The sequence below is a fragment of the Ambystoma mexicanum genome, chromosome 1p (assembly GCF_040938575.1).
Source record: "Ambystoma mexicanum isolate Mex_15411 chromosome 1p, UKY_AmexF1_1, whole genome shotgun sequence".
Taxonomy (NCBI): Eukaryota; Metazoa; Chordata; class Amphibia; order Caudata; family Ambystomatidae; genus Ambystoma; species Ambystoma mexicanum.
In genome coordinates, this window is record NC_090921.1 from 342362448 (window position 1) to 342387241 (window position 24794).

General features: G+C 49.9%; 1 protein-coding gene across 4 annotated transcripts in view; it reads left to right on the forward strand.

Annotated features, from left to right (window-relative positions):
* The window catches only part of NCLN (nicalin), a 307486-nt gene that overhangs the window by 163431 nt on the left and 119261 nt on the right, over window positions 1–24794 (forward strand). For all 4 annotated transcript variants that reach the window (XM_069648399.1, XM_069648383.1, XM_069648373.1 and 1 more), the window contains exon 4: window positions 8146–8240. In XM_069648399.1, coding sequence (XP_069504500.1) covers window positions 8146–8240 — 95 coding nt within the window. The remainder of the gene's footprint in view (window positions 1–8145; window positions 8241–24794) is intronic.

Genomic DNA, 24794 nt, shown 5'->3' on the forward strand with positions numbered 1-24794 from the left:
ATTCAGAGCCCTGTAGTCCACACAGAACCTCAATTCAGAAGTACCTGCCTTTTGGAACCAGAGCCACTGGGCTGGACCAAGGACTACTGGAGTGTTCAATCACCCCAAGATCCAACATTTTGTTGACCTCTGTCTTAATGTAAGACCTTACTTTGTCTGACATTCTGTATCACCTACTTTTGGTAGGTACTGTCTCCTGTGTCAATGTTATGTTTGCACCAAGGTGTCGAAGCGGGGGACTGTGAAAACGAGGGGGAAAACTGCCTAAGCAGAGTTTTCACCTCAGCCTGTTGATCAGAAGTCAGGTGAGGGGCCACTTGGACACCCTCAATGTCGCTGTCTGAAGGACTGCTTTGGAACCGGTCAGGGAGAGGTTCTGACTCCTCTTCCTCAACATTCGAAGCCAACAGCAGTGTAGCAATTTCAACTCTTGGGATGAAAGCCTTCAGTCTATTTACATGGAACACTTTTGGAGCCTGACCAGCCCTTCCAACGTTTTATATCGCTCGTGCATTAGCAACGTATTATCAAGAATGACAAACTGCATTGCTTTTCCCAGTCTTTGCAGGCCATTCTTGCTGTAATTTTGTTGTAATTCACTTGAGCAGTCTGGGTGGAGCATTTGCAGAAACTCTTTTCAAAATGTGTATATTTGTACTTGCATTTAGAGTGATGCAGTCTGTTAAAAGATGTGGTACCTACCTCGGTGGACCTCTGTACTTAGCAGTCTCTCTTGTTGCTAATTGTACGCTACACCAATTCTTTTTTTTTTTTTTTTAATTCTTTTTTATTAGGCAGCATGGCAGCAAAACAGCAGGCGAACAGCGCCCAGCAAATAGTCTGTCAACGTTATGCATGGTACAGGCATACAGAGATTGCATACAAGATGATTAAGAAACATAAGTACAATCAACATGTGAAGGGGAGGTGGCCGAACACAATTATGTGGAGGGAGCCCTCGGACTAATGAGAAAGAGTGGGCGGTGGGGAAGCAACCGGAGTCGCGTTGAGGTCGGACATGTAGGAGCGGAACCTAAGCCAGATGTCCCTAGGCCTGGAGTGGGTGGGTTGCATGTGTGACCAAGTTTCCTCGGAGTCAGAGGCCCACGTGACCGCACCCAACCATTGGGCATGTGTGGGAGGAAAGGGGCGAAGCCAACAAAGCAGGATAGATCGAACCGCTAAGAGCATGCAGAGGCCGGCCATTTTTTTGGAGTTTCGAGAGAGACCCGGGAAGTCGTGGAAGAGGCACAATGCTGGGGAAGGGTCGATAGGGTGATCGAGAATAGCGGATACCGTCGAGCAAACCGCTCCCCAGAACCGTGAGAGGCGGGGGCAGGACCAAATCATGTGGATGTAGTCCGCATCATCATGACTGCATCGAGGGCAACTAGATGAGTATTCACTGGACATACGATGCAATCTGACCGGGGTGTAGTGGAACCTATGCAGCACTTTAAACTGAATGAGTTTGAATCGGGAATTAAGGGACACCCGGTGAGTGCGTTCACATAAACGTGCCCAGCGATCATCTGACATTTCTACATCCAAGTCTACCTCCCAGGACCGTCTAAGTTTAGCGAATACTGGGAAGGATCTGGACTGCAGCATAGAGTATAACCTGGAGATTTTACCTCTCATGGGTGAGGGGGAGGTCAGTTCCTCAATGGCCGGGTCGTCTGGTGGTAACGCAGGGAACATCTGATACTTTCGCTTGAGGGTCTTACGGAGAGACGCGTATTGAAGCCAGACACTCCGGTCACTCCTCAAGGGCAGGGGGAGGTCAAGCCACTCAATGAATATACCCTGGTCAAACACGTCCCGCAGCAACTCATAGCCTGCCTCGGCCCAGCGACGAGCAGTAAGTGGTGGAACTTGGGGAACCCCCGGGAGGAAGTTCCAGAGAGGAAGGTTGCCGTGGAAGGCGTGGGCAACTCCCAGCAGCTTCCATGTCTTGGCTAATGCAAGGGATGTGCTAGCGACCGGGCTCTGTGAGTTCAATACCAGAGGAGCGGGTTGTATAACCAGAGAGCGAATTTCGCGGTCACAGACCGCGAGTTTCTCGAGCCGGACATGAGGGGGGGGGGGTCAGTTGTGTTGAACCAATGGGAGCTATGTTGGATCTGGGATACCAGCCAGTATTTAAGAAAATCAGGAGCACCAAAGCCCCCATTGGCCATGGGAGTGGACAAAGTCTCATACTTAAGCCGGACCGCTCCTGAGTGGCAAAGGAAAGAGTTAACAGTACGAGTCAAGTCGCGAAAGAAGTCCGCGCCTGGCCACAAGGGTATGTTAGCAAATTTGTAAAGCAGCTGAGGTAACACCACCATTTTCAATAATCCCATTCTGCCTGCAAGGGAAATGGGGAGCTTGTCCCAGGCTAATAATTTAATGGATAGAAGTGTGAGGTACCTCCGAAAGTTCTCCTCGAAGGTTAGCGCCAGCTGGCGCGTTACCTCTATTCCCAGGTAAGTGAACGTGGATTGAGCCCATGTAAATCCCAGAGTGTCAGGGGGGGGAGAGTGCATTCCGTAAGTGGGAACAGGGTAGATTTTGAACAGTTCACCCTAAGGCCCGAGACCCGGCCAAAATAGATGATATCCTCAAGCACTGGAGGCAGGTTAATGGATGGTGAGCGAATGAACAACAACGCGTCATCCACATACAGGGAGACTATGTCCGCCCTCCCCGCAGCACGGAGGCCCCTGTGGGCATGACGGTGACGGAGCATGTCCGCAAAGGGCTCCATGGCAATTGCAAAGACCAAAGGAGAAGATGGGCACCCCTGCCTCGTCCCCCTGGCGATCCCAAAGAAAGGGGAGCAGTGGTCACCAGTGCGGACCCTAGCCACGAGGGATGAATAAAGTAGCTTGACCCAAGAGAAAAAGGAGGGACCAAATTTACAGCTCTCAAGAACCCGCAAGAGGAATTGCCATGAGACCGAGTCAAAGGCCTTTTGCATGTCTAGCGTGACCGCCACAGCCTGAGTCTCTGGGCTAATCCTGTCAATTATGTTAAATATACGTCTTAGACTCAGGGAGGTAGAACGCCCCGGGACAAAGCCGGGATGGATGATGGATGGTAGGTGGGGGGCTAACCAGAGCGCCAGGGCTTTTGCGTATATTTTGGCATCACAATTTATAAGTGAAAGCGGACGGTACGATCCACAATGCGAGGGGGGTTTGCCGGCCTTTAATAAGACTGTAATCGTGGCCTCACGTAGTGAAGGGGGGAACACACCCGCCTCAACCGACTCCTCCCAAACAGCCAACAAGTGGGGAAGCAGAAGTGACTTATAAGACTTGTAGAATTCGACTGGGATACCATCCGAGCCGGGGGCTCTTCCCGAGGATAGGGAGTCGATAGCGTCAGAGAGCTCCTCCAGTGTGAGTGGGGAATCAAGGGAGCCCGCAGCCTCAGGAGACAGAGCAGACAAGGGAAGGGAGTTAAGAAAGGAGTCAATCTCTGCCACTGATACTTCGTCTGAATTGGAATATAGGGACTCGTAGAAATTAAAGAATTCCGTGTTGACGTCCCGGGAGGAGACAGCCAAGGAGCCGTCCGGTCTCTCGATCCCGAGTATATGTGGGGAACCCGTCTCATGTCGGATCAACCTTGCGAGGAAGCGGCCAGGGCGCTCGCCCTCCCCGTATTTCCTCGCCATACCTGGGTTGTCCAGAAACCTCCGTTCACGGTCAGCCAGAGAGCGAAACGTATCCAATTCCACCCCAATGGCCGCTAGGTTACCCGGAGAAGAGTGAAGTGAACACGCTGCCTCCAGGGTCGATAACTTGGATTCACTCTCGGCTAGATCTCTCCGGATCGACTTGAGGACCCCGTTTTCCTCGGAAAGTGCAATCCCTCTAATATAAGCCTTGAAAGATTCCCATAGTGTGGCCAGGGATGGCACCGAGCCCGCATTGAACTCAAAGAACTCTTCAATAGAGTCCCCGAGCTTGGAGCGGAACTCTGGATCGAGTAGGGCAAGGGGTTTCAGTCTCCAACTCCGGGACCGGCCAGGATCGGGGCTCCAACTTACGGTGATGGTCACTGGAGAGTGGTCGGACCAGGTTCTGGGTAGGATCATTAACTGTATCACGTCCTTAACCAAGACATTGGAGATTACCCATCGGTCAATTCGGGAGTGTGAGTCGTGGACTGAGGAGTAGAACGAATAAATGCGGGAGTCCGGGTAAAAGAACCTCCATGCGCCCACCATGGCCAAACGAGGTAAGGATGATAATGCAGCATAGGTTGCCCTGGAGAGATGACGGGGCTTGGACCCAGATCTATCAAGGGCTACATCGAAAATAGTGTTAAAATCACCCCCCCAAAGAATAGGAACAAGGGGGAAGCCATCTAGAAGAGACGTAACCTGTCTGTAGAACTCCGGGTCATCAAGGTTGGGGCCATAAATGTTTAGCAGAACCACCTCCTTCCCCTGAAGCGTGGCGTGTAACAGAACATACCTGCCCAGGGGGTCAATGTGTGAGGAAATGAGGGTGAAACGGAGACTCTTGTGAATAAGGGTCATGACCCCACGACTTTGAGTAGAGAAGTCAGTAAAGAATCTATGGGGGCCCCAGGTTTTAGCGAATCGCACGCATTGTTCCGTGCGGGCGTGTGTCTCCTGCAAAAAGAGAATCTTGGACCCGTGGCGCTCAGCCTGCAGCTGGAGCTGACGCATCTTTTTATAGTTACCCAATCCCCGCACGTTCCAACTCATAAAGGTCAGGTCCCCCTCAGCCATAGATGTGATAGTGTTAGAGTCACTCGCCCTCGCTGCCAGCGCCAATTTTCCAATACTAATACCCCCAACATGTCCCAACATGTCCCACCCCCACCCACATCCCCCTCCCAAACAGAGGAATGACAGTCCCAAACCCCCTCAACCAGAACCAAACTAGAGGCATCAGCGCCTGGGGGCCTGTAGGCCGGCTGGCCGTGGCGCTCCGGGACGGAGCAGAACCAGTAGAGCTTAAGGTGCAACTACAAACATTGTGTGTAACTTTAAACAAGGTGTCTTGCACTTAGCGGAATGGCACATATTTGCAATAAAAGGAGAAACTTGAACAAGCCGAATCCGGGAAGGAGGATCAATGCGGCACCAGTATCGGGGGGACGGCCGGCCTCCCTCCGCAGGGCCCAAGGGGGTAGCTACAAAGCAGCGGACAGGAGAAGGGAGTCAACCTGGGAAGTGTTCGTCCATAAACTTGGAGGCCTCCTCCGGGATCGTGAAAAAAGAACACCTGGTTAGCATGTTCTATGCGCAGTTTGGCGGGGTAGAGCATTGCATATTTAATGGAGTGATCTCGCAGCCGCCGCTTCACCGCTTGAAAGGTCTTACGCTCACGTTGGACGGCCGTCGAGAAGTCGGGGTAAAGATGAATCCTCGCACCACCCAATAGCAGCTCACCCTTGATCCTCGCGGCTCTGAGTAGGCTATCACGGTCCCGGTAGTTTAGGACCCGGGCGATGATGGGCCGAGGCGGAGCTCCGGGTTTGGGTTTAGCGGAAAGGGCACGGTGCGCCCGCTCAATGGCGAAGTGAGGGGAGAGCTTGGGTGAGTCCAGAAGTGACATTAGTGTGTGCTCAACGAAGTCCTCCATTGGCTCATGGACCTCGTTCTCTGGGACCCCGATAATACGAAGGTTATTACGCCTTGAGCGGGATTCCAAGTCCTCGTTCTTTTTCTCCACTTCGAGGACTCGGCCAGAGAGAGCGACCACCTCGGAGCGCAAGGCACCCAGTGCATCCTCCGCGGAGCTGACCCGTGTCTCGACCTCAGACACGCGACTATCGGTCCTCTCAATGTGGGCCTTGATCGAGGATATTGTGCCGTTCATATCGTCCAGTTTTGAGTGTAGGGCGGTGAAGCCCTCCCTAATGAAATCCATCATGTTTTGAGATTCGGATGCTTCGGCGGATGATGTCGCAGCAGGGCTCTGCACAGTGGACTCCTCCGGTGATCTCACAGCCGCTTTCGCAAACATGTTGATAGAGCTCTGTTTCCGCGCGCCCCCTTTGGTCATATTGACGAGGATAGTGGTCGAGTGGGGAAAAGGGGGAAACGCTATCCGCCCCAAGAGGGAGACGGGGAGTCCCAGGCCGTGCAAGCCAATACCGCAGGTAGGGTGCGTAACAAGAGAGGGAAGCCGGGGATGCCGTGGCCCCGAGACCGTGTAGGTAAAGTGTAGACCGCAGGGCTCCAGCCCGCTCAGGGAGGCGTAGCAAGCAGTACCAGAGGGCCTCAAAGGTGGGAGATCCCAAAGATGGGAGAGTGGGGACCAGCGGTACTGTCAGCACACCTTCTGCAAAGTATCGCTGCGGGTGGAGAGGCAGCAGTCTCAGAAGTGATGAGGCGGGGAGAGGCAGGCCCCCAGCAAACAGTAGGGTCACTAAGAGCGAGGGATTCCAGCCAGGGTGGAAGTCATGCGAGGTCGGCGAAGGCAAGGCAGCCCCCAAATGGGGGGGGGGGGGAGGTCAAGAGCAGGACCGCCAAGCCGGGGAACCGAGAAGGGAGGGGAAATAGTCACTGTTGTGGGCCTCCGACGCCCCCCACCGCGGCAGGAAAGCAGCAACCCCGGCACGGGAAGCCCGCGGGGCCCCCCCCCCGCACGTACCTGGAGGCCGCGCCGCTCCAGCAGCGCAGCGTGTGCCGACAGGGGGGGGAAGGTCCCAGCGACCCCCCCTACGGGCGGTGAAGACCTCCCGGGAGAAGGCGAGTAGACCTCGCGATGGTTCCCCCCCCCGGGGAGAAAGAGCGGGCCAGACGTCCGATCAGGAAACGCCGGGGCAGCGCCAGGCCACTCAGCACCAACCAAGATGGTAGCACGGCGGGCCACGGTCCCGGCCCTCCGTCAGGCCCGCCGCCGAGAGGGGAAAGGCAGGCCAATCCCAACCAACACACCGCAGGTGCAGGGGGAAGACCCCGCTGGGGTTGGGTGTAGGCTTCGCAGGATCACCACAGGAGGGGGGCGGGCCCAGCGTAGTCCAGCGGAGTCCAGGAAAGCTCCCCGCGGCCCCCGGTCTGCACCGGGGCCGGGTCCGCCGGAGCCCCACGGCAGCGGCTGCAGAGTCGTTCAGGGAAGACCTCACTTGGAAGGCGGGGAAGCCCCGCGGTGGATCACACAGTCTGGGAGGGAGAGCGGAGCGGCCTCACCGCAGGCCGGGCGCCCCTCCATGGACACGGGGCCGCTCCGTCTCAGCAGAAGAAACAGCTCGGCCGGCGGGTCACGGTCCCAGGTCTCCGTCGACCCCGCCGCCGAGTAGGGTGAGGCACGCTGGCCCCCACCGATGCCCAGCCGATATGAGAAGGAACGCAGAGAGACCCCGGGCGGGCTCGACCACCCTCCGCCGGGGCTGGATTTTAGGCGCGCAGGAGCGTCGCAGGCGGGGGGATGGGCACAGCGGAGTCGGGGGGGAAAAGCACTTCCCGGTTCCGATTCACGGCGGGGCCCGGTCCACAGGATCACTGGGGCAGCAGCTACAAAGTCGTGTGTCCCATGCGCGGCTGCAATAGAAAAAAGTGCCAAAATGCAGGATTATGAAGTCTGCCTGCTGCGGAGCTCACGCTTCAGGCGGCCATCTTGCTCGGCGCACAACAGCGCCCCCCCGCTACACCAATTCTTATTGCTCAGTCGCACTACCAATGAGAGTTTACACTTTGTGTGAAACTACCGTGTCCACCAAAGTTTACTTCTCACAACCCATGCCAGAGTTGGTTCTGGAAAATCCCTTTTAAAAATGTGACTCTTCCAGGAGTGTCTTCTTTCGCACCTGTCATGGGGCAACTTAAGATATCGTCCTGCCCCATGGGTTGTAATACTTTCAAGATTCAAAGATACTCACAGGTTGTATATAGTTCATGGGTCTGTTTCTCTTGATCATCATGAAGCTTAATTTTTCAATGGGGGATTTTAAAACCATGTAATTTAGTTGTAAAGTTTTATTTTGAAATCGTGACTTTGCTTAATTTTCAGGCTGGTACCAACTGCTCCCAAGATATAAAATGAGTACAGATTTTCCAATTTTGTTTTTAAAAGTTATCGATTTGCTATGTGCTAATTTAATTGACCATCTTTGGAACGTTTGGAGGGTGAAAACGAAATTAGGTTCATAAAATGTCCTTTTTTCTTTTGTCAGTACTCATTCACACTGCTACTGCCAATGGCTTCCAGATGGTTACTAGCGGAGGGCAAAGCAAGGCCATCACTGACTGGCTGGTGACGAGCGTGGAGGTGGGTTATTTCTTGAATCTACACCATCTTGGCCTTAGTTTTGATCACAAACTCTTTGTGTAAAATTTGAGCTTGATAACTCTGCAAAATGTTTTCTACATTCATGTGTGGGCCGCAACCTCTCATTTTCCACAATCCTCGTCCTATATCTTTATTTTTGTATGTTTCCCCACTATGTGAATTTGCAAGAAGCCTCCTAATGAAGTCATCAAGCTGTTTAGATGCGAGAGGATCACTTCAAAGAACAAAAGTAAATCTATGGCAGTGCAATCTCCATTTTTAGCCTTTACTGTTTCACTCATTCACCAAATCCTGAATAAGGTTTTCATGCTGCTTCTCCTTCTAGGCAATAGGCCTGTGTATCTAGGGTGACATCTGTTAACATTAGGGATGTAACGGTATAACGGTATACCGTTGATACTACCGTGAACCACTTAATTGAACAATAATAACCATCACATTGTTTATACCGTTCATACCGTTAAGTGTGCTTTTCAATCCGATTTGGAAAGGCTGCAGTAAGCAAGTGCTGCGCAGTCTTGGTCTTGCACTGTTGGATGTGCCGTCTGCCAAGTAGTTTCAGTTAGAGCAGTTTTTAATGCTATTCCATAAACAACACATGCTTGACACAAAATCAGTATGTTAGCAATAGGAAGAATAGATACAGTGCCAAGAAGGAAAAGGGTTTACTTTGGGGTGGCGGTTTTGGGGTTAAGATATTTATAATGGATAATGTTCTCTAAACATATGGCAACGGGGGATTTCCCTGGTTCTATCATTGAATTTACATATAATAAGTCGCACTGCGAAATTCACTGATCTGTCGGTATTCCCTGCTGCCATACCAAAGGGTAACATGTCCGTGATTACTGAACACCTTTTGGCCCGCAAGTAAACTAAAGGCTGTAACGTAAAGAGAGAGTGCGTGTGTATGTGCACAAGCGTATACTACCATCAGCCTCCATTGATCTGTGGCATGCAGGTTATCAAGATGGCAACATGTTCATCTTCACCAGTAGCCAGTTTGGGAGCTAAAAGCCTAAATGACCACTTAAGAAAAGCTGTTCAGTTTGCTTTGCCAGTTGCAACAGGACCACCCCCCCTCTCCACACGTGTGTTTGGTGGAAGCAAGGCATTTCAGTGGAAAGTATGTTGAAAAGCCCAATTCTGGCACTGGATGCCTGGTTTTGTTTGTGATGATAAATCTGTCAATTTATGACCTTTTAGAAAATATTTGTTAAGATTAGTTAACTCCACCTGCTATACCGCGATAACCATGATATACCGTCATTTGGCAAGAAAGTTATCGTACCGTCATAAAACTAATACCGTGACACCCCCAGTTAACAAGTTTGAGTTAAAATAAGAACTTCAAAACCTCCTCCAAATGCTTCAATTTCCATCTTCTCAACAACATCGATAACTCCTGACACCTCCATCAAGAAAAAAAAAAACTACCGACACCCCACCTGCATCTATATCAGCTACTTTTCCCCACGTGTTGCTATCACATAAACATTGGTCATTGAATATGCACTAATAGAATGAATGCCTGTTTTAATTTTGTATCCCAAGTTCTATACAGCATGCCTTTGGTGTGACCTCGAGTAATGTATGAGTATGTTTAATGTATGGGTATGTTCCATGTACACTATATACATTTAATAATTTTTAGTTTGGGCTATTAGGTAGTGCTAAAAGCACTACCTTTAATGCCGAAACTATTGTTAATAACAAAAGACTTTCAAATATGGGCTTTGAATGAGGGTCTGTAATGCTTTTCCAATAGAGACTGAATTAGAGGAGAGATGCACAGTTCTAATCCCTCCCATTACATGCCCATAGCTAATCCCACCCACTCCTGCCCATCTCGAAACTTGTGAATTTTATTTAGCTCGTCCATTGCGGCAGCCATCTTGTTTTTTTTTCTCTTTCCGGCCATGTGTAAAACTTGTCAATTTAGCTTGAAGTTTTTGTCGTGGAGCTAAAGGCGACAGTGACATTCCTATCCAGTGAATTTGAAGCCGGTCCTCACTGTAATACCCCCAACAAGCCTCGCATCTGTTCCCCCAATGGAGCGTTCGAGGAGGCCGCTGCGGGCACATCACAACGCCTACCGTTGGTTAAAAGCAGATGTCTGTGTTGCACCAGCAGGAAAACGGCCATTTACAAGAATATTCCGGTCAGGGAAGGGGTGTTTGTGAGTGTGTGGCCATGGGGCACTGTTTGTTTGTGCAGGGCCTGTCTAAAAATATACCATACCGAAAGTCAACACTGCCAAGGAAACATGTAGCATGAACAGCGCTGACACTTTGGGGCCTGAAAGCGAGGCTTGTCGCTCTAGCACACGGAGGTCTTGTACGTTTAGTGGTGTGGGGGCATTGGCACGCTAAAGCAGTAGTTTTGGCATTGTGGGTCTCTGTAGCTTAAGTGTGAGTCACTACCACGTTATTTCTGGGTTCTTGAGCAGTTTTTGTAGCGTTAGTGCAAGACTAAGTCACTTGATCAATGAGAGGCACTGGAGTCTGAGGTTTAAGGTATGTTATCTGTGAGACCTGTTGTTTTTTGTAGCTTTAGTATGAGACATTGGCGTTTATTTGTAAAGCGCACTGCAGCCCATAGGCATTGTGGTGCTGTTGCAAGTAAATGTCTTAGTTGCAGCTTTATAGAGGATCTGGGTTTCAGAGAGCAGAACCTGGACATAATGAGCATGAGACGGGTACAGATGTAAGGGAAAGAACAATGAACATCATATACAGCAAGGTAAACGGTACATGTATGCAGGTTGAAGTGAAAAGGCAGCCCAGCCACAGCAGGGGTCCTTTTTATACGTAAAGCCAGGTTTTGATGGCCTTACTGAAAGCTGTGTGAGACTAAATGCTTCTTGTGAGTCTGTAGGGAGTTCCATTGAGATGTGGCAATGAAGGGGGAAGCTCGAGACTCCAGCGCGAGACCTGGAGATTTTGGGAACAGTGATCCTGTTCGAGTAGGCCATTCTAGTAGGCCTGTCCGAGATGGGTTTAGCAAATCTCTGGGAAACATACAGGGGTGCAGTGTTGAGACATTTCTGTGAGATGGCGAGAATTTTGAAGGTGATGTCTTCCTTGATGGGAAGCCGGTGGACTTTTTTCCTGGTGGCAGAGATTTGTTCCCTTTTGGATATGGCGGTGGCCGCACGGAGGGCATTATTCTGTATGGTCTACAGTTTTCTGATTTATTTTTATTTATTTTTTTAAACGGAGTTGCCAGCCAGGAGGGCATTTCAGTAATCTAGCCTTGATCCAATTATAGCCCTTGCTATAGTGAGGCAGTTCTCTTTGGACAAGAAGGGTCTCGCTGCATTGATGAATTTAGCATGATATGACACTGCAGAAGCAATCGCATTAACTTGTCTGGTCATGGTGAGATTAGAATATTAGAAAACCTCTGTTACCGCCTACAGCACCGGGAGTGGAGTGCTGTCAATGGTGAAGTTGTATGTATCATCCAGTTTCTTTAAGGTTGCCAGGGCCCCAATAAGAAGCAGTTCAGTATTTTCCCTGTTGAGGCAGAGCCAGTTTTCTGCCATCCAGGTTTGAATTTCGGAATACATGGAATTTAGTTGTTCCAAGTCAATGTAGTAGTCGCCGGTGAGGGCGATGAGCACGTCATCCGCCTAGTTGGTATAAGATATATGTAGCTCATCCAAGAACTTGAATAAGGGCTTCATGAGAAGGTTGTATAGGGTGGGAGAAATGCATTAACCCTGCGGGACGCCGCATTTGATAACATCTGGGTTTGTGCATGCTTGGTCCGAGAACTTTCATGACTCTGCCCTGGTGAAATGTAGCAATCCATTAGGTGGCCTTGGAGGAGAAGTTGGCCAAGGATGATGGGAGGCGGCCGAGGGTGCTATGATTAACCAGATCATACGCTGCAGATAGGTCGAGAAGTAAGAGGCGAGCGTGTTTGCCAGCATCTGAAGTCATCAATTTGATTTTCAGTTTCTAGAAGCACAGTTTCCGTCCCATGACCTGGGTGGAAGCCTGACTGGCATAGACCAAGGTGGTTATTGGCCTCCAGGAAATTTTGGACCTGAAGATAAGCTGTCTTGTCTAGTATTTTTAGAAGGAAAGGGACCATGGTAATGGGCCTATAATTCCCAGGGACAGTGGGGTCCAGTGCTGGTTTCTTTAAAAGCGAGCGTACCCAGACTTCTTTAAGACATGCTGGGACAAGTCACGAAGAGAAAGAGACGTTGATGAAAGCTGTCAAAGGGGCCAACGTGGGGTCCGAATCTTTGAGCTGTGCAGGACAGACGTCCCATTTACAGTTGGAAGGCTTAATAGTTTTGAGAAGGGCAATGACTTCCTGTTCGTTCATTTCTTTGAAGGAAAAAGGAGGGGATTCATGGGAGGTCATGCAGTGGAAGTCTGCGATTTGTTGGCTTAAAGCCTGTTAATGGGCAATAATCTTGCTTTGTAGTAGGTTAAGCTTGTCGAGCATGGCCGACTGGATAGTATTACACCAGTCTGCATTTTTGGGAGTGGAAGGCGAAGAGGGTGCTAGTGATTCCTACTCTCTGAAAATAAAAGATTTCTTTGGACCCCGATTTAGCATTGGATATCCTTGTATTAAGAGTTGGTCTTGGCCGTGATGGCTTTTTTAAAATTCTTTGCCTATGGACTTAAATGCTGCTTCAGTGGCGTGACAGGTTTAGGCTACCCTGCAGAGAGGCTATTTTACTGGCAAGTAATTCGAGGAGATCAGAGGAGTGTGTTTATTCTGTTTGGCTTTCCTGAGAGTCAACGGGGCAATGGCTTCCACTGCATTGGTGATGATGGTGTTGTAGGTAGTGTCCATGGAATCTGTGTCCTTAGAAAAAGGCGCCTGGAGGGCAGGTGATTGGAGGTAGGGCCGGAGCCTTTCCTTGGTTAGCTGTCGGGAGCTCCTGCAAAAGGCTGGCTGGAGTGGTTGAACTGGCCGGGGTGTTTATTTGGCAATGTTTATCTTGAAGGAGATGGCATGATGATCAGACCATGGGATGGGGGAGATGCCTGAGATGATGGGGTGCCGTTATAATATGCGACCCAGTCTAGGGTGCAACCTTTGCTGTGAGTGGGTAGTTTTACCGCTTGTTGGAATCCTAGGGAGGATAAGGATTTGTTAAGGGAAGTGGCTTGGGAGTCTGATGGGTCATACAGGCCCAGATTGAGGTCCTCTTGGCAGGAGGTCTTTGGAGGTTTTCGTTCGGTTGTTAAATATGGAGTGTAGGAGAGTGTCTCGGAAATCTGTGGCTGGTCCTGGAGGTAGATCTACTATGTGTAGGGTGATCATGCAGCTAGGGGACGGCCGAATTTTAAGGGGCAGGTAATCGCTGTTGGAGCCGAGGTCTCCACCTTGCATATTTCTAATAGAGATGGTTTCTTTCGCTATAAGAGCTACCCCTCCTCCTTCTGGAGGGGGCGATCCTGCCTGAAAATGGTCTAGCCTTGAGGGAGGGGCTAGTGATAGGGCTGTCTCTGAGGCTTCGTGAAGCCATGGGTCTCTGATGATTAATAGATCGAAGTCCTGGTTGGTGATGAGGTAATGAATGTCCAGGGCATGGGCTGAGAGTGAGCGGGCATTGATAAGTGTGTATGAGAGGGCGAGCGAGGGGGAGTTCCAGGGTCTGGAGGTAGCAATCAGCCCTTTCCCAGGAACAATTGAGGGGGCCACTGACAAAGGCACCTTTGAAGGGGCAATGGGCGAAATCAGTCATATTGGATCCAGCCGTCCTGATAGAGGCCACTGGCCGAGGGGCAACAAGGTGCCTCCTAATAGGAGGAGCAGTCGTCATTTTGGAGTGAGCTGGTCCACGTGCATCAGGCGAGAGGAAATCTGAGGGCGTCTTAGCAGTAGACGAAACGGTAGGGCTGGTGAGTCGTGGGATGCGCGATGAGGCCATAGAACGTGTTTACAAAGCAAGACGGCCCTGCATAGTGACTGGCGGCCTGGGTGTTCTAACTGCTATATTAGCCTGGGGACGCCGAGCAGCCCAGTTCTTTCCACACTGTGCGCCCGCAGAGTAGTTGATGAAGCCACCCCTCGCATGGGACTGGGCAAAAGGGGCAGCCGTCAGGTGAGACGTAGAAAGCGAGACTTTAATACAGCGGGAGGCAAAATGGGACCGCGCCAGGAGGGTGGAAGGCAGCTAGAGATGCGGACCCAACCGCTGGTTCCTGGCTTGACTGGACAGGGTAGAAGTGGTAAAGGGAGGACCAACTGTACTTATCAAAGTTGCTTAGCCCTCAGAGTAAGAAATGCTCGCAAGGCGTGAGCTGGTGAAGACTGCCCGCAGTACACTACTGAACATAGCGCAGAATGGGGGATGCTTACCTTCCTCTACTGTTAAATCAGCAGGGCTCGCATCATGCAGCATCTCCAAGCTGCAGAGAGCTTCGGTGGCCTTTTCCTTTGGGCTTCTCTGCTCGGCTTCGCCTGCCGGCCTCCTCCCTCTCCCTTTAAGGCGGCAGGGGAGGCCAATCCAGACCCAGTGTGAGACATTACTGTCACTGGGAGGCGTCACGCTTTGGCACTATGAGGGCATGGCACCTGAGCACTGAGGCTCTGCAGTAAAAGGCATGCAGTTCCATGTGAGGCTTTCGGTTGTTTTTGTAGCTTTAGTACTGTGAGGCATTGTAGCCGTAACCTTGTCAGACATTAACTGTGTTGCTGTAAGGCATTGTACTTTGGGAGTGTGAGGAGCGGTCGCTCGAGCAGTGAGGCACTGCAGTTGAGTCATGCACTTAAAACGTACGACTGCCTGGCCCTGGGGATAAGCAGTCGGAAGATGTGGTGAGGCCTGGGGCAAAACATTTGGTGAGGCCCCCTTACAATTTTTTGCACTCAGCCAGCGGCGGCACATCTGCAAACAGGAGACTCGAGAAATCTACCCTTAAGTTTGTGTGCAGGATCCCAAATATGGTTTATTACTACAACTCCAAATCAACTACAGCAAAGTTAGATTTTTCTACTGAAGAAAGGTTCATGCCAGACTAACTTTTTTATAATATGAATAAATATTTCTGAGGTTCGTTAATCTGCTTAGAATCACATGCTATGCATAGTCCGACATCCAGTGGTCACTAGGGAGTATTGCATTTTGTTTTTCGTAGTCAAAAAGGGGACATCGACAAGGCATGTCTGTAACACTATCCCTATAGTGACGTGCAGTGTACCCACAATCCCTCACGCATCGAGGTCCCTCAGATTGTTTTTTTCCGCCCAGATATTGGTCGCCTTTACGCGGAGCTCCTCGAGAGACATTGCAAAAATATTTATTCGACCTTTGGTCGTTATTAACTTATAATATTTTACATCCCCCCCTTCGGCATCGTAGCATCGTAGCTGCGAAGCTGTTTCACCGCCGATCAAGATCTTCTGCGGTGCCTTCGACGGAGGAGGTTGTTCGGCGTTCGCCGAACACGTGGCCTGGCCTCGCCGGCCAAATACAGTAGGGAGAGTGGGGTCGTGGGACATTTGTTTCTCTTTGAGAATGCCTTTCCCTTTCCCCCTCCCTTTCCTTCGGGTTGTTATCACATGCAATTGTTTCCTCAGCTATGGAAAGGACACCCTTTAGGTTTTGCCCGCGTTGCAAGGGCAAGTTTACCTGGAAAGATCAGCATAAACGGTGTAACCGTTGCTTGCACCTTGACCACAAAGAAGACGGCTGTGCGGCCTGTCAGCTTCTTAAGCCTAAGACTTTAAAGGACTGCAGGGTCAAAAGGTGGGCAGCCTACGCCAGGTCTAGGTCTGATTCCTCACCCGCCGCCTAAAGTGACGAGGAATGTGATAACCCGACATCCGTTTCGGAAGTCGTAGACCTCTCTGAGGAGCGTTCACGCTCCTCGTCTGTCCCCGGCCCCGACAAGCTCGGCTCACACCCTGCTTATGGGGATGAACACCCCGGCGACACTGACGCACACAAAAAACACTCCCATAAACACACGATCCACGGCTCTTCCTCGCCGAAGACTAAGGGCATTAGCGCTAACGGAGATGCAGGTCCTACCGGCGGCCTCCTCAGACCGTAAGAGTCTTAAGCCCCCCTCGCAACCGCGACTAGCGACTGGGCTACCCCCAGATAAGGGCGCTATCACTAAACCGCCAGATGACGCGCACCGTCGGAGAGCGCCCGTCGGCGTAAAGCAAGCAACGTCTGTAACGTCGACGCCAGAGGTACCCTCGACAGATTAGTTGTCGAGAGCCTGGCACGGATTGTTTCCACTGATGGCCAGAGACGGACGGCGAAAGAAACGTCGATCACCGCTCACAAGGCCCAGGAGACACTGAAAAGGTCATAAGGAAGGCAGGAACTTCCCCCTCCGTCGAGAGGGACTCCTAGCCTACCAGAAGGCTTTTCCGAAGACGGTGGGAACCTTTCTTCGACGTTATGGGATAGGTCGAAGTGTTTTCAAACTGAAGGCCCTCCCTCCCCCCCCCCCCGCCCACCCTGACCGCTGTGCGGTACCTCAAATCCTATAGAGACTCCAGTTTTGTATGGACAAAATGGAGAGGTTTATGGAGACTCAGAACCTTCCAACACCCAGGAGATCAAGAGAGGGACCTCAGGAGGATCCCAGGGCCAAGTACCCTAGGCTGTTTAATCCCCTCCAAGAGGATGTAGATTTATATGACCTCAATGAAGAGGACCCCCACTTTCAGGAGGATGACGAATTCTTAGGCAACGAAGGGGAACAAAACCTAGAGGAGGAAGGTTTTGAAGATGGCGGCTTCGGAGAAGACCCAGAAGAAGGCGCTTCACAGCCCTGGCAGTCCCCATCATTTTCAGACCCTGACGCCCTAAACCTGACCCACCCCCCCCCAGGACTCGCCGACTAGGAATACGTCACCTATAGACGATCAACCTACCTTTAATGCACTACTACGCAAGGCAGCAGCGCATTTTGAAATCAAGACTGGGGAAATTTCTCCTGACATAGACTTTGTATAAAAGATCATCAAGGAGAAACCCCCCTGTCAGCCAAACCATTCCCCTCCTCGCCTCAGTAAAGAGACAAATTATTCCTTTGCCATCTACACCCGCGTTGGTCGGTGGGGTCCACCCGAGGATAGAAAAAATTTAGTCTCTCCCCATCGGACCCGTTGTACGACAGGGGCCACTCTGTACCAGACTCCTTAGTGGTTGACAAATACAAGGAAAAGAGCAGGGGTCTCGCTGTCAACCAGCGAGGCACCACCAGATGGAGGGTAAAAATTGTATGCCCTAGGAAAGAGGATTACAGCCTCGGCTGCCTTTTCCGCAAGAATTGCTAACGACTCTTTGCTGGCAAGTTACGCAGATGCACAATGGAGCAAACTATGTAAGGACATCGAGGAGGTACCGCAACCCCTATGTACTCGGCTTCTGGCCATGGTTACTGAAGGGACCTTAGTCAACCAAAGCATCATTAAAAATACTCTGGATGGTGCAGAAACGGCTGGCCGTTCCCTGGTCCAAGGAATCCTCCTCAAACGCCATGTATGGCTACGTAAATCAGGTTTTAAACCTGAAACGCAAGCATCTCTAATTAACAAACCTATAGAAGATGCCAACCTCTTTGGGAAGGCGGTGGATGAGGCACTAGAGGCCACAAAGGATTTTGACACCATCAAAACCCTAGACCAAATTTCAAGGCCTCCCAACAAACGTGGTTATGGCAACAGACTTGGTTATGGCTTTTTCCAAGGCCAACGCCAGCAGCAGCAATACTCTGCAGGTAACTGGTCCTCTAACCAAGGCACCAGTGGACAATACAACCAAAGAGGACAACGTTGTGGCAAGGGAAGAGGTTGGGGTCCCACCCTTAGAGGTTCCCAAGCCACCAACACCAAATGACTCAGATTCGGGTCCTCTCCCATTCATCGCCGGTCGGGGGCCGGTTAACATCCTTTCTTCCAGCATGGGAGGGTATAACATCAGACCGCTGGGTACTATCAACCATAGCCCGCGGTTACTGTATAGAATTCAACAGTTCCCATACGTACAGACCCCCAAGGGGACGACGCATGTCACCAGAACACCTCGCCATCCTTCAAGAAGTGGACCAACTACTAGAAAAAGGAGCTATAGAGGTTGTGCCTCTATCTCGGGTAATGGAAGGTATTTATTCAGTGTACTTCCTTGTGCCCAAAAAGGACTTAACCATGCGCCTTGTACTAGATCTGCGCCCAGCGAACAAACTTGTCAAACCTCAAAAGTTTCGTATGGTGACTTTACAGGAGGGGATCCCCCTGCTTTCACAGGGAGATTACATGACAACACTGGACATGAAAGATACATACTTTCATATTTTAATATTGCCAGCGCACAGAAAATACCTCAGGTTCATGATAGAGGGTAAACACTACCAGTTCAGAGTGCTACCCTTCGGCATAGCATCAGCGCCAAGAGTATTCACGAAGGTACTGGCAGTGGCAGCGGCCCACCTGCGCAGGTTGTCCATCCCAGTATACCCTTACCTCGACGATTGGCTCATAACAGGGGATTCTTACGAAACATGCTTCTCAAATACCCAAAAGACTGTAGACCTTTTGTTTCAACTGGGCTTCTCCATCAAGAAGTCCAGCTTGGACCCCAGCCAGATCAAACAATTCCTAGGGGCTCTAATTCGAACAAAGGACGGCCTTGTCTTCCCCCTCCAACGAGAGGGTCCAAAACATGCTGTTTCAAATCCCTCAATATGTGGCCGGTCGAGAGGTGACGGTACGCAAAGCAATGCGCTTACTAGGAATGATGGCGTCATATATTTATTTGGTACCTCACGTGCGCATGCGCCCAATGCAAGAGCAGCTCAACAGCCAGTGGTGTCAGGTCAGCGGACAATGGGGAGGATCTTGTGGTGGTCTTGCAAGCCTTGGTTCTCTTGCTACGGTGGTGGTCGAAGGAAAACCTGGTAATGGGGAAACCATTTGCCACCCCCGCAGTGGAAGCCACTCTAACCACAGACGCATCCCTCACAGGATGGGGGGCTCACCTATCCCATCAGACTGCTCACGGAGTTTGGACTCCGAGCATAGCATCCAAGCACATAAACTTACTGGAGCTACTAGCTGTGTTCAAGGCACTGAAGGCCTTCCAGGCACACCTGCAAGGGAAGACAGTGATGGTCCTCACGAACAGCACCACAGCCATGTACTACCTCAACAAGCAAAGGGGCACTCGCTCTCCAGGACTGTCCAAGCTGTCCCAGAACATCTGGAAGTGGGGTCTCAGACACATGTTCCTATTGTCACAGCATGTACCAGGGGTACTCAATCTGCTAGCAGACGAACTCAGCAGAGACTTCCCTCTGCCCTTGGAGTACGAATGGCGGTTACACAAAGCCATCGTCTTCGACATCTTCACACAATGGGGATTCCCAGAAATAGATCTGCTCGCAACTCTGGAGAACTCCCACTGCCAAGATTACGCCTCCAGGTACCCCCAGAACCAATCCATGGGTAACGGTCTATCGATACCATGGTCAGGGAAATTTGTTTACGCTCCTCCCCCCCCCCCTCCCCCCACCGACTCCCCTTCTCAACAAGATAGTGCACAAGATGCACCAGGAACAAGTTACCATGATACTGGTGGCCCCTACCGTACAACATGCTGTCACAGTACAAGGGCAGGACACTGCATCCATGCCCTCAGACCATGAACTTAGCAGCCTGGCTCCTGAGATCATAGAATTTGGACATTTACAACTCCCGCAGAGATGCATGGACATTATCAGGGAGGCTAGAAAGCCTAACACTCGTCACTGTTATTCTAGCAAATGGAAGAGATTTGTCATCTGGTGAAGAGGAAGGAGCATCAACCCAGTTGACTGCTCTCCCACACAAATTGTTCTGTACCTGACTCACCTACTAGACTCAGGCTTGGTGTTTAACTCTATTAACGTCCATTTAGCTGCACTTTCCGCATACACCACTTCAAGTGTCATGGTGGAAAGTCCAAGTTATTAAAGCCTTCATGGAAGGAGTGAAGAGGATCCACCCTCCCATAGATAACCCTGCTCCCGGATGGGAGCTAAATGTGGTACTAACCAGGCTCATGGGGACACCCTTTGAACCCATGCACAAAGCAACACTTAAAGACCTCACTCTTAAGACTGCTTTTCTAATAGCTATCACCTCCATTAGGAGAGTAAGTGACTACAAGCGCTCTCTGTACTAGACCCCAAGGATAAGGTGGTTCTACGCACACATCCTAGGTTTGCACCAAAATGTATCTCTAAATTCCATGTCAACCAGTCAATAGAACTACCAACGTTCTTTCAAAACCCTTCAAACTTGGGGGAGAAGAGCCTGCATGCACTGGATGTTCGCAGAGCCGTTATGTTTTATATGGAAAGAACTGGACCATTGAGAAAGACTAATCAGTGCTTTGTCTCGTGGCAGCAGGAAGAGAAGGAGATGCAGTTTCAAAATCAACTATTTCTAGATGGATTGTACAATGCATCCATCTGTTACACTCTTTCTAAGAGAACTACCCTTCAAGCCAAGAGCACACTCCACTCGAGGCACCGGGGCTTCCATAGCTTTCATTGCAAATGTCCCTCTTGAGTCCATTTGCAAAGCGGCAACCTGGAGTTCTGTTCACACCTTTACAAAACACTACTGTCTAGATGCCCACTCTAGATCTGATTCCCAGGTGGGACAAGCAGTATTAAGACCTCTTTTCTCTACTGTTCCTTCTCACAACCCACCTCCAACTCCGGGTACTGCTCGCTAGTCTATGCACAGCATGTGATTCTAAGCAGATTAACAAACATCAGACAATGCATTACTTACTGTAAAAGCATTTCTGATGGTTGTATCTTCTTAGATTCACATGCGCCCACCCTTCCTCCCGCGCTTGGATGGAAGGAACATAGACTTTCTTCTATATCTCTTTTCTGTACTCACTCACGTCTAATAGGCTCCCTCAGGGCAGAAAAAATACAAACAGAGGGACCTCGATGCGTGAGGGATTGTGGGTACACTGCACGTCACTATAGGGATAGTGTTACAGACGCGCCTTGTCGACTACGAAAAACAAAATGCAATACTCCGCAGTGACCACTGGATGTCGGACTATACACAGCATTTGAATCTAAGCAACAACCATCAGAAATGATTTTACGGTAAGTAATACATTGTCATATAAGATGGCATGAGCTCTCCAGTGCGCCACCTCCAATTCTGAGGGTCAGTCACTTTTCCAAGCAAAGAGTTGAGGGCAGATCTTTCTTCGGCTGGGGCCTCCCTCTGGAAACAGCCTCCCTGCTTTGCTGAAACTTGAGGAGAACCATCTCTGGTTCCGGAAGCACCTCAAGACCTGTCTCTTTGCTTCTGCCTTCCCTCTTCCTCTCCCTTGCTGATCACCTGCCTGATCCATGCACTGGTCACCTGCTCAAGCTCTGAATTCGGGTCCAGGTCCCTGCCTGTCCTGTTGCAATCCCGCACTGCCTCTTGGCTCCCCTGCACTTGTGGTCTGTATCTGTAACCCTACAGTCCCCGTTTGTGGTCTTATTCTCCACACGTTGGCTGCATTTATGAGTACCCACACTTGCCACCCGTTGGCTGCACTCTTGTTTCTCCTTTGTTCCTGCACTTCTGCATCCTACCCCACCCTCGGCACTTCTCCCCTCCCCCCTTCCCTGCTCTTGCACGATCTCAATGACACAAGGCCTAGTAAGATCTGTATTTTGTCCTACTCTTTTGTTTCTCCCTCCTTGCCTTGTCACGCCTAGAAACACTTGTGTACAGGCACGTTATAAATGCCAAACCATATAATTAAGGAGCACCCTGCCCCAGTGTGCGCGCATTAAAACACATCATACACAGTGACAAATGTACAGTGGAGGCTGGTACATTTCTGAACTTAAGAGGCTTAAATGTTTGTGCTAATTAGGCAGGATCAACAGCGCACAGTGAGGGAGCCCAAACCAAACAAGGGTTGCTTGAGGGGGGTTCTCACTCCCAAGAAAATGTTTGAAACATTGGGTTAAAAGTATGCATTTTACAGCACTTTCTTTGAAAAATTGGGTAGAAAACCATGCAGTTTGCAATTGATTTTGTATGGAAGCACATGGAAATTCCCAATAGTTGCAAATCACAAATGTGCATAGGAACATTTTCCAATACATTTCATTCCGCCTTTCCACGCGACATATGCTAGTATAAAAATATATTCATGCTGGTTGTTCGAATTATGTCGATGCAGGCTGCATCAATATATGCCATTATTACCATGTACGGACTCCCAGCCAGTAAAAATGCCATGCCACAGAAAGTATATCCAGGCTGACTGTGTACCATAAGTGTTGGTACTGGCTGAATTGGCCTACATTCAATGTGGGCCAATTTAGCCAAGTAGTAGGTTTGCTTTAACCTTGATGCATAGTCCTGTGCATCAAGGGTAAAGCAAAAAGAGCACTGGCAATGCTAACAGTTTGGGCATTCGTGTAGGCATGGGAAAGGCACTTCTGTATTGGTATTAGCTGGCATTGATAGTGCCAGTGCAAAATGGTTTGAGTACCTGAGCAGCTAATAGCAGTGCCTGGTAAATGCCTAATACTTATACACAAGCCAAAACTGTTAGCTTTGCCAATGCTCATTTTTAAAAGAACTTCAGCGAATGACACTCAGGGTGTTTTTAAATTGAGTGGCCAAAGGCAGACCTGATTAAGACATTTTTATTACACCAGTTACGTGTTTACAACTTCAATAAAGTCATGCACTCTCAGAAGACTCCTTTGAGGAAACACTTGCAGGCACATTGAGGGCAAAGTTTAATGGCAAGGCATGATTAAAGCTAGCTCAAAGAGTTCCAGTGAGGAGGTGTTTTGGGTGGGGAGGGCAGGAACTGGATGAGACTTGCCGTCGGGATTAGCATGGCCATGAGAAGTAATTTCACTGTTGGCACCTGCATTCATATTCATACATTTTTGGGTAATTGAAATTGTGATGTGGGGTTAGCACTTGCATGCTAGGGGAGTGATTAGAAGGGAAGTGGTGACATGAGACATTTCATTCTAACAGCAGTCCTTAAGTGTGACGTTTCAGAAATGAAGGCAAGAGGTAGCTGCTTGTAACATTGAAGCTTCACCAGAATAGTCTCTTTCGAAATGTGGAAAGATTTGGGTGCCCCCACACAAGGAAGTTTGCACCTTCCTCACAGCCTCTGACATTAGTGCCTCTCCCAACATTTGAAGTGTTCGTCCCCTTTCCCCCCTGACATTTTAGCCTAGGTGCACCTCTGATGCCATGAACCCACCCCTTAATGAAGTGGCCCCCAGGGCGGCTACATTTAAGGGTGGTGCTGAACACACACTCACAAAAAACATTCACCCATGCATTCATCCACCAGGTACACAACTCCATACATACATGCATGCATACATAAAACCAAACAAAGCATTGACACAAACACCAACATGCACACATGCATTCATACATAAACATATACATACTCATTTAAATACACTTTTAATTTAAAATAAAAACACTTAACTTACCTCCATGCACCCTTAAAAAGCATCCACGCAGCCTACACGTAGACATGCTGCCTGACAAGAGAGAACTCCTCTCCCATCAGTCAGCATGATCACGCTGAGCAACATGAACACACTGACAGCAGAGGAGTCCTCTCTTGCCATTCAGCATGTCCACGTTTTTCAGCTGAATGACGGGAGGCAGCAGAGCCCACTTCTGAGCCCTGCTGTCTCCCATTATTTTGCTGTTGTGGGGCCAAACGGCTTTGCAACAGACAGCAAAATCATAGGAGCGGCAGAGAGCAGGCAGCACAGTCCCTGTGTGAATAAAGGGCACGGGAGACTGTGGTGAATTCCACTTAAGAAAGTAGGCCGCGAGGCCCCTGCAGCGGCGAGGCCCCCGCAGCGGCGAGGCCCCCACACCCCCCCACTCGTGACGGCCCCGAAACCTCGCACGTAAGGGTCAGGTGATGGCAATCATCCTACTTTTCTCATTCACTTGAAGCAGATGATTTCCTTCCTTCCCTCCTTAGACATAACAGTGCACGTGTGCATATGTAAAGCGCTTAACCTATAAAGGTGCGACTGCGCATTGCTGATGAAAGTAAGCTGAGATTCCAAAGGACTTCGCCTTACTTCTATTACATTTATCAAGCAATGTGTTGGTGACAGCGACACTCGCTGCTGACAGGTTTAACAGTGCTGCAAAAGTAGTTGCACATTTATTTATAATCGTCTAAATATGTTGGGAATGGTGGCGGTATTTTTGTCCACATATATTACTATTCTTGTGTTTGTTGGGAGGGACTGTCGTATCACTGTTACAATCCCTTCATGTTTTGGTTGCATTTACTCTCGCGCCGAACCTAGGTGTAGTTCTGCGTGTGTTTTTAACAGAAACCCATACATATGCCTCTGGGTCTAGGCTCCAACGCTGTTTGTGTATGATAGGGGTTGAGGTCCCGGTTATTTAACGAGAATGGAATGTGAACAAGTACACCTATAGCTCATTTCAATCCTCCACAGAATCTCGGGTTAACCATTTCGGACTGACCAGTAACCTTCGGGGTGC